The sequence below is a fragment of the Rhopalosiphum maidis genome, chromosome 3 (genome assembly GCF_003676215.2).
Source record: "Rhopalosiphum maidis isolate BTI-1 chromosome 3, ASM367621v3, whole genome shotgun sequence".
Lineage (NCBI taxonomy): Eukaryota > Metazoa > Arthropoda > Insecta > Hemiptera > Aphididae > Rhopalosiphum > Rhopalosiphum maidis.
Genome location: NC_040879.1, coordinates 51,181,948 through 51,193,276, shown reverse-complemented (window position 1 = coordinate 51,193,276; position 11,329 = coordinate 51,181,948). Strand labels below are relative to the sequence as shown.

Sequence of the window (11,329 nt, the reverse complement as noted above, 5' to 3'; positions counted from 1 at the left end):
TAAATAACTATGGAAATATAAGTATGATTAACTGTAATAGGTATACTTAAATTTGTACGTATAGTATATGTTATAAACATGCTATTTAATAAAAATTTTATCTACACAATACACATGATACTTTATATAAATATGTTTACATTGTATATAATTTATATAATATAATAATTATAGTTAACAATAATAATTAAAAATGGAAATTATTCAATAAAGTACAATACTATTAAAGATGAGAAATAACTGAAATATCACAATATGTTAACAATGATAGGTAAGATTTTGATAAATATGATCAAAAAATTATTTATACAAAATACTATGATAAGAGAACAATTAAATAACATACAAAACTATCAATAAATTATAATAATATATTATGTTGTAAAATAAAATAGTTAATATATATTATATAAATGTACTTAATACTGATGATATTCATTTGGAAGACTTCTTTTTACTCTAGAAAACAAAATGATATAAAATTTGAATAAATATAAATAAAAAGGCGATTATAATCAATATTTTATACTATTTGTTATAAATAAAAATAAATTGAATAATAATTGTATAAAGCTAAGGAAATAATACACTAAAAATGTTTAAAATATTTAAGTAGCACCATTTATATTACATGTAGTGAACTATACAATAATTGTAAATTTAAAAATATGATTATATTTTTTTTTTTTTGCTCATGTTATTAATTAAAGTATACTATTAGTATGTAAATAGATATTAAGTAGACAGTATGCCTTATCATAAATCATTTTGTTAAAGTATCCAACTTTTAAATATTAAAGAAGTTATAAAATATGAAATAAGTATTTAAATTTGAAATTTAACAAATTAATATTAAAATCAGAGTTTTTAAATTGATTTTCAGAATAAATTAGCAAATTTGTATTAAGTTACAAACCTAAAAATTACACTAACAATTTTGAATTTAACTCACTGCTTTCATTTTTAATTGGCTATTAAGATCATCTATATGCCGCCGCTCTAATACAACCGTCTCATTTAAACTAGCCAAATGTTCGGTCATTGCTCTGAGTTGAGTCTCATAATTTGTAGATGTCAAGTGAAATTCCTCTTTAAGATCATCAATGTGTTCCGATGCCTCATGTAACTTTATTTCCAGATCATTACGAACGAATATACTATGGTCCAATCGTGTTTTTAATGCGGTGATCTATATTATTTTAAATATATCAAAAAACTCAATAGTTTTTAACTTTTAGTTTTAGTAACTTTTATCAAAAGTCAATAAAGACCAATTGGCATATAATTAATATAACAGTATCAGTGGACTAACCTCCATAGCATATGCATTGCTTTGACTGGATAATTCTTTATTTGTCGAAATTAAATTGTTAATTTTTTTTTCAAAATAACATTTGAGTTCATTTTCTCTAGCCATTACTTCGTCATTAAACTGTAAAACCGACTCACATTTGCCCAGCTACAAATAAACAATTTATAATTTATTTATAATGGAATTATTATACTATATTAATTTTTTTTTAACTAAAAATAAATGTTATTTTAATTTTTACAATATATGTGTTTGTTTAAATTTAAACGTTTGTTGTCATCTCTAGAAAACAAGAAGCTTGACTGTGCAGAGATTCCAAAAATAGTTTATAGGTGAATATAAGTACATAACTTTTATGATGAGTTTAAAAGAATGTCTGTAGTTTGTCATATAATCACACAACTGCGACCACCATTGCAATAACGATACATAATAAATAAATTATTATTTTGATAGGAATTGTTAATTTTACAAACTAGCAATAAAATGCTTTAACCCTAAATTACACGCATTAAAAATATTCACAAGATTCTATGCACACAGTCTTTTTGATCGTGTATTGAAATATATCAATTAAATAAAAATTGTCAAATGCTTTTATTGATACTTAATATAAACAAATTAAGCTTTCATATAAATGTTATTACATAATAATTATAACGTTATATCACAGTATACCACACACACAGTCTTTTAGACAGTTTTTTCAATAGATAATGAATTTTTAACCCTTCTATAGTACAGGCATAAAATTGTATACAATTAGGAGTTGTATTAAATTTTAGTTTATCACCTAATTAGAAGGTACCTAAGGTGGGTTAGATTAATATTTCATATTTTTGAAGCAATGAACAAAATTCTAAAAGCTCAGTATTTTTGACCATGAAATGTGTGCTCAAGAGTTAATTATTGTAAAAAAAAAAAAAGAAATGAGGAACTTTTTAGTTTTAGAATACAATAATTACAATAATTATATTAGATACTAACAATTAACATATTTAAACAAATATTAATGTGCATACATTAATACTTATCATTTACCACTTGTTCAAATAAGCATTGGAAAAGACTGAGCATTTATCAGTTAACTTAACAAGTTAACATTTATTCTATGATATATAGTTACTAATTAGTTAACCAAGTATAGTCACATTAAGTTAATTTTTTTCCTAATATGAATTTCATAAATTAAAAAAATATTTTTTACTGCACAAATAATTGTAAATATTAAACTGTAGACAAGTAGACTATTAAAGTTTCAAGTACTTTTATGCACTAGGTATACCTGCATTTCAATATGAATCAAAATAACTTATAAAAAGTTATTTTTTCACTTTAAAGCAGTGCTTCTCAAGCTTTTTTGTTTTAAGCTCCCTAAATTTAATGCCAAACTGTCAAGGCCTTCATATTTAGCTATCTTATTTCGGATGTAGATACGTATTATAAATTATAAAAAAGAAAATTACATTATAAAAACAAATAAATGTTTATTTATGTCATATACTCTTCTCTTATCTATCTAAAAACAGATATTTAAAAAGATCGAAAATATTATTTTAATTTTTGAGTGTGAGTTTACATACTTAAAATTTCTTCAAAAACAGATTGTAAATAATAAAAATTCAACAGACTATAACTTTGCCAATTTTATAATTAGAAAAAAATACTCTATCCAAATCTATGAAAAAAAAATTGAAGTTAGGTATATGCTTATTGAAAGGGTTAAAAATTTATCTGAAAATGTGCAGTTAAGTACTGTCTTTCATTTACCAAAAATCCCATTCCAATTCAAGATATCCAACTGAAATATTTTGTGGTGTCTCTTAGCGTGAACATAAAATTACTCTTTTTAATTATTTAATTATACAGATATATATTATGTGTGTATTGTTAATGCTTACATCATTTTCCACTACTATTGACTCCAAAGATGCTGGATTTTTATCTTTATAGGCAAATGGTATCTATCACAATATTTAGGAAATTAAACAAAAAAAAATTAGATGTAACTTTAATAAATTATCAAGTATACTTACATTTTCCTTTTTTTTACATAGAAGTTTATACTCATTTTCCCAATGGATTTTTTCTTGTTCAAAAGATAATGATCTGTTCATCTCTTCATTTAATTTTTCATTGTAAACCTGAATTATACTTTTGTAGCTATTTTGAGAAATTGATGGTGAATTTAATTCCTCTTTAGCCTAAAAATAGTTAAATAATTGCAAAAACAAAGACATAAAAACTGAAACTAATTGTAACTTTTACTTGTTTTGAATATTTTACGTGTAAAAGTGGATTTCTCATATGCCAATGCATATCCATTTGGCTAAATTTATACAAATATTCAAACTCCAATAAATTTATGGCACGTAACAGCTATAAAATGTATAAATGTATACAAACTAAATTTTAAATTCAATAATAGAAGTAATAATTGAATTGTACATTGAAGTAAACATATAATACAATGTAGAGAATATTTTTATTTAATTTATCTATATAAAAGTTATATTTTTTTACTTACAGTGTGTACTGTATCATAAGCACCATCTAATTTGTTGTTTATATTGGTTGAATTCAAATATTCACCTGAGTTAACTAACTCTGCAAATGAAATTAATTAAACGAAAATCACAAAAATATATAGTAATAACTTATAAAAACCTTAAAAACCAAATAAATATACAAAATTGTCATCAAAATAAAATTAAAAAATTAAACAGTATCTTATGACTTACAAGCTACCAAAAAAAAAACCCCTTTTCATTCTAATTTATGTAAAACAAATATAGCCACAAAGATTCTTTTAAATAAATTATCTAATTTGATCTTTCAACAATCTATTGAAACACATACAAAAATATCCAATTCAAGATCAATGTTAACAAAAGTTATAACTTACAAGTGGATGATTATTATATAAATAAAAAGACTATGAAATCATTCATTCTAAATTATTAACTAAAGAAATATGGGTTAGCATCAACAAAACAACTGATATTAAAAGATGGTTTATTAGTCAATTATTTTTACTTTATAGAGAAGAATTAGTAAAACCAATTTTTCTATTAACAGTCAACTATTTAACAAATCAATGAGCATATTGTGGCTGAATGGAGTACAACATGAACATGTTTTTTTATTTGTATCAGATACAGCACTAAACAAGTTAGATCTTATTAATGTATGGTAAATAACAACAATTGTTAAACAAATATTTTAAAAAAATCTCTAAATTAGATGCAATTATTAAAAATTAATTGCCTGGTGTAAATTTTCCATCAGAATCAAGTATAACACAGTAGAGACCCTGAAGTAAAGCATTGAAAATATTGAAGTTATTTGTCGTGTTATTGGATTACTCAATCTAATCAAGAAGATAGAATTAGTATTAAAAAACTTAAAAAATGTTTAGACAAACCCAATCTTAAAAATAATTTAGCTTACATAAAATTTAATTTTTTATTATATCTGTAACGGCTGTAACCATTGATAAATTGCAAATAAAAAAGTATTTGGCCACATAATTTAATTTTGTTAAAAGTATCAAAGAAACATTTAAAACAGTAAGTGGTGAATTCAGTAGAATAATATTTATATCTTAAATTAAAAACCTTTTTAAAAAAAAATAGTGAATTGTCTAAATTAAAACATATTATACTATGGATGGTGAAAAAAATACAAATATTGGTGATCTTACAAATAATGATATTGTGTACTTAAAATATGTACATATTAGTAAACATCAAACGTTGATTTTTTATGTTACAAAACTTTGCTAGTAGACAAACGCAGAAAGTTCAAGTTTGAAAATTTGACTAAGCATTTTAATGTAACATTTAAGAAAAAAACTTAAAATCACAATTTTATTTTATAATTTTGAAAGATTGTTAATTGGGTAATATTTTTTGTATATTTAAAGTTATTAATTTATAGCACATATTTATTCAATTTCAAGTGCTGTAAAATCCCAATCCTGGAAATAAGTTTATTTTATAATTTTTTATATACCTCCAATAGGAAATTTTAATGCCATGAATGATATTATGTTTTGACGCAAAGATGAGCAATCAATGTGAACAGTATTATCTATAAAAAAAAATATTTATAAAATTAATCATATGTATAATAGTAAAAATATTCTGAGCTGTGATTTATAACTCTAAATCAATAAGTATATTTTATCATTTATGTTATGTTTTCTTTTAATATTAATATTAGATATCATAATTTATTATACTATTAGTAGTACTAATATAGTAGGCTTAAATAATTTTTGCAAACATTTGAAAATATTGTATAAAATATAATAATATAATAACTATCATTTTTTTTCTTTTTAATATAGGTAGAAAATCTTGAGCCTTATATTTCTAACCTTAAGATTAAGAACCTTGTATTAAAATTTCAAATCTTAGATATTAAAAATATTCAAGATTCAACACTCTGCTCAGAATCTAAGATTATAATAATTGTAAAATTGAAATAACATACAAGTTATATACATTACCTGATTTTATGAAATCTTTAATTGAATTAACACAGTCAATACATTTCTCAGATATAAATTGCAAAATATTTTCCATAACAATGTGCTGAGTATCAAATCTAAAAAAACACAATATAATTAATTCATTACACATTGATTTATTATTTTAGTCTATTTTTTTATGTAATTTAGTATTTTTATTATTAATTTGTAAGTGAGTATATTGTTTTTTTTTACATTTAAATAACATTGTCATCTGAGACCATAAGTTTAAATTTTATTTATAATATATATGTAGCTTAAAGTTGTATAATGCAATTTCCTTTAGAAAATTATTGATATTAGAAGTTAATACAATGTTTTTATATCATTTATTATCTGTATATTATTTGTTGTAAGATATATGTTTTAAACTAATATTAATTTTGAACATTTGCCTTATTTGAACCTAAAAATATGGAAAAATATTCAACACATTGAGACATAATTTATTTTTTCTATAACACAATGTCGTTAGTCTTAATAATGACAAATAAAATATATTTTATTTAACACTAAAAGCAATATTGTAATTATTTATACTTACTTAAAGGTTTTTAAATCAGCACTATACGTTAGAATATTTTCTAATACCAAGGTATTACTATGTAATTTGTTTGTTAATGATTTTAAACTTCTTTGTAAAATAAGTGATGCCTGAAAATTGATTAAACAAAATATTTTTACATTGCAAATATAATGATTCAATATTATCTAATGTAGTATACTTAATATGACCATATGACCCACTTTGAGTAGGATAGTCCTGCTGTCCCCAAAGAACCCATAAAATGTACCGCTTTTAAAGTTGTTGTTTCAGATTTGTAGATCCAAAAGTTTTTTTTAAAAAACTAGCCTAATAGTTGAGTTTATTATAATATATGCGTATGCTTATGTTTTGTTACTTTTATATAAAAAATTGATATTTTATATAATAAAAACATACTGTGTTACTATATATCTAGTGATGTCATTTTAAACAAAAAATATTGTGATTTTCAGTGTCCTACCGAGTAAAAAAAATTATGGTCATATTAAGTGCACTATCATGTACAGCAATTAATAATAATTGTAAATACAAACATCCTTTAAATTAATATCTTTGAGCAAATCTTCTAAGACATCATTAAGATTTATAATGAAAGAAAGAAAAAAATGGAGAACCAATGTAACAAAAACTTTTTGTAATCTGTCTTCGTCAGATTTATAGTTATTGTCCAAACAATCTAGAAATAAAAATAAATACAAATTATAAAAACAGGAATTAGTTACTTTTTATTATTAAAAATAAATATATAAGTGTGAATAGCATTAAAATTGTCTATTCGATATTAATACTGTGGCAAAGCTTGGGTTTAAAATGAAGGTAAACAATCCAAATTTTTTTTTTAATAAGTGATAATATTTTTTTTATCTATTAAATATTAATAACAGTTTAGGTCGATACGATACAATTATACATAATATATAAAATATATCTTTATTCAAAATAAGTTCCTACTCTGCAACCGACTTGCTCCCTGGATAGGGATGTGGCTTCACTACACAGCCAGGTATTCAAATGGTAGATATAAAAATGATGGACAAACAACATTGCTCAATCATTGGCCACAAAAACTGGTTTCTTATTTTGAATAGAGTATTTATATAATATATATCATTTGCATTCTTATTTTTACCAAAAAGTAAGATTGCATATTACATTTTACTGGTCCCATGGAGAAAGCCAATCTTCTATAAATATAAACGTACTTTTTATCATAAAATTTTCATGAGTGTCATGTCTCTTTTACATCCTTGCACAAGTACCCCCATTTTCAGGTACCCGCCACACCGCATACCCTATAGTATGAGACTACATATGTTGTCAAAACTGGCAATATCTTTGTTGGTTTTAACTCGTCACACCACAATCAGACTAATAATCTGTTTATCCGTAGTATATATATAAATATTTTTTTTTTATTAATAATGTAACATTCATTTATATAATATAGATAAATAAATGTCTATGTATTGTACATTTGTACATAATAAATAAATAAAATAAACTTAAAAAATATTTTTGTCTCATAGGCAGCTTCACCACTGTATTAATATCATTTTATACAAAATAAAGAATATCAAAATACATACATTTTTTTTTTTTTTAATTTTAATTACAATACTCTTAACAGTAAATATACTTACAATGATGAGGATTAGTGAGGCGAGAATCTTCAGTGTTTATTTTAGTTCTAGATTCAAGTTTATTATATAATATGTTGTACAAGCAATCGGTAACGGAACACTTTAATGCTGTCAATTCATCATTGAGTACTTCACAACAATTATTCGGACTACTGTTTTGTATGCCTTTACAGTACTCAATTTCTGACATAATAAGCTAAATATAAAAATCAAAATAGGGTTATAGATATTACTAAAATAAAAATAGATTAGGTTAGGTTAATATTGCACAAACGTTATAATCAAGTTGACTTGAATTTGTGGAATCTAATACACGTCGTATATATTGGTGCATAGAGTTGATATCTTGTTTTAAGAACTGAACATCTTTAGATTTTAATTCGTCTGTTCCTTTTCCCTTTAAATCAAGTTATAAACATATATTACAAAAATAAATACATATATTATATATATTTAAAATGTATTTCAATATGAAACATATAGTAACAAAAAAATGATAAATGTTTAGAACTGATGTAACTTAAACTTTCTAAATGATTATCTATATGTTTGTATTAAAATTATACATTATATATCCTAAACATAAATATTATTATACCTTTATACATATTATATTATATAAATATATATCATTAATTCTAAACTAAATGAATTTTAATTAATATAAAACACTGGTATTGTTTTTTTTTTTTACTTTCCTTAACATAACAGATAATTTCTTTTAGAAATTGCTATTGTTAAAGATATTATTTAAAAATGTATACCACTGTAAAAACCAAAAATTGATCAATTAATCAATAGTTAAAGAGTTATTAAAATTAATCATTACTACATGATGGTTGTTTAATGTAAAATATTTTTAATACAAAACAATTGTGGATTTACTTATGAATAAAAAGTTTCACGGCAAACTGTGCCATATCATACTATGCTTTTAATAGGTAGATAAAATTTCATCTTAAAGTTGAATATATTGTAAAGTATAACATTATAACACAATATGCCCCTTCACTCAAAAAAATATAATCCATAATTAACGTCTAATAGTAATTTAGTCAATAAAAATATTTGATATGCCATAAATATTACAAAATGTATGATAAACACAAAACTAAAAACTTACTTTAGAATTTACTTGACTTGTTTTGTTAAAATTGTCTTGAATTTCCAAGCTACTTGTAGACATTGTATCATATTTACAGCTTTCAAACTAAATATATGAGGAAAAATTAATAAATTATCATATTAAAATGTATTTAACACAAATTACATACTTGGTCCAGAGACTCAATACTTCTATGATCCAATTTAGAAGTTTTTGCAGTATAAGCTTTTTTTAAGACATTCAATTGCATTCTCGCCTATAAATACATAATAATAAATAGATGCCTACATAAAATAATAATAATTTATTGATGGTAAATACATTATTTATTTAATACCTAATATTTTTACCATCAATTATTATAAACCAATTTTTATAAACAATAACTAATATTTCAGTATAGTCTATATATATTATGTATACATGTTTTAAAAAATTAATTGATATCATTACTAAGGCAAAGAAATTAAAGGATTAAAAACACATTGTTATCCATATATTATATCATTTACCTAAAGTTAATTTAAATATTATTTCTCTCTTGTATATATTTTTTTTAAAAGATCTGTAAAAATGAGTATTTAACATATCCTTATTGTTATTAAGTAAAACTCGATACCTAATATTTAATAGACAATAAGTACAATTTTGTTCTCACAAAAAAAGTTTTTATTTAAGCTTTCTACTTCTTACGATTTATAATTAAATATGTATTGTATATAAAATAACATATCACATGCAATTTTGCTATTAAATTCACTGATTGAAACAGGTAAATCCAAAGAAAAAACAGCTACATATCCATTCTAAATAATTTTTAGTTTTAATGTCAAACCCGTAAATATATTTACTTTGGCAAACTCCATAGCTAATTTATCATATTTTTGCTGCAAATCTGATTGTGATTTATCGGTTTTGATGGAATCCGTGTCCGACATAATGTGGCTTGAGGCTCCTAGATTAAAAATTATCATTAATGTATACCATATGTCGAATAAGACAGAAACAAACAAACTGGCATTATTAAAAGCATTTAATAGATTGATAGAGCGACACAGCAATGATTTACTTACGTGTGGACCCAGAAACGAGGTGTGAAATATAATTACAACTAACACGGGGCACCGGGAATTTCACAGTTTTTAGGACTACGTTCGAGAATTATTTTATTACCTGTGAGAGACGAGAGATCGTGAAAAGACGAAAAGCTGCTCCAGCAGCTACAGGCAGGCACCGACGGCGACCACTGGATACACTCGGGACAAACGAACAGATTTCATGAGTCTAACGCAGGTTACCTACGATTTATTGTGATGAACTCGATCAAACTTGACGTTTGTTAATTCGTGAGCTAGACGTACACAATACAATTTAAATAATAAATAATAATAATATCATCACTATTTAACTGACTAGTAACTAGGTACTTAGGCGCGTACGACATAACTAATTACTAAATAATACAAAGTCCGCAAGCCGCCACTTATCAGTGCAATTAATTGTCGTTATCAAAACGAAAAAGAAAAAAACATGGCAAAATTCTGATCGTATCGGCACTGTTATCTACGCGGTTGACGTTGCACGGTGGGCGTATTCGGTTAGGGAGCCGAAGAGCAGCCGCCTTTTCTTTAAAAACATACTCGACCGACCCGATTAATTTACATAAATAAATTGTTTTTTAAAACGTGCTAGTGACTGGCCAATCGCCGCTATCCAAATATAATTAATTACCTATCCATTGAAACCTACTAAATAGTGTTTTCATTAAAGCCAATTTTAAACATTTCTTTTTGTACAGGTAAACATTAATCGTTATAGAAACTGCAGGTGATAGTACCTACACTTGTAGGCTAATAGAATAAATAGGCTATAATAAGTTTGCTGACTCGAAAGGGATTCCGCCCAACAAATTGCCTTAAAACTATGTTATCCAACTTAACATTATAATAACCACAAAATTATATACAAGCTATTATTATATATATATATTCATTAAAAACTAGGTTGGTTGGACGCAAAATCTGACTTTCAAATTCTTTAGAATTTTCTCATATGCAATAACTTCATGTGGAATAATTTTGATATTCTGGCTACATATTTCGGTCAGTGATAGGAGCAAACAGTAAATATTAAACTGTTTTGACATAAAATTATCGCCAAAACGAGTTTTAAGTAAAACATTTACCCTCGG

General features: G+C 24.0%; 1 protein-coding gene across 1 annotated transcript; it reads right to left on the bottom strand.

The window, feature by feature from the left end:
• Positions 1 to 303: 303 nt before the first annotated feature.
• Positions 304 to 10,586, bottom strand: LOC113556752. Its single transcript, XM_026961880.1, has 17 exons — positions 10,312 to 10,586; positions 9,990 to 10,093; positions 9,308 to 9,394; positions 9,157 to 9,243; positions 8,308 to 8,430; positions 8,034 to 8,229; positions 6,927 to 7,069; positions 6,391 to 6,500; positions 5,826 to 5,923; positions 5,327 to 5,404; positions 3,840 to 3,919; positions 3,581 to 3,691; positions 3,349 to 3,516; positions 3,214 to 3,276; positions 1,313 to 1,459; positions 953 to 1,189; positions 304 to 459 (listed from the first exon to the last, which is right to left on the bottom strand). The coding sequence occupies exons 2-17, from the start codon at positions 10,074 to 10,076 to the stop codon at positions 436 to 438; spliced, it is 1,839 nt and encodes a 612-aa protein (XP_026817681.1). The 5' UTR covers positions 10,077 to 10,093; positions 10,312 to 10,586; the 3' UTR covers positions 304 to 435.
• Between the last annotated feature and the right edge of the window lie 743 nt (positions 10,587 to 11,329).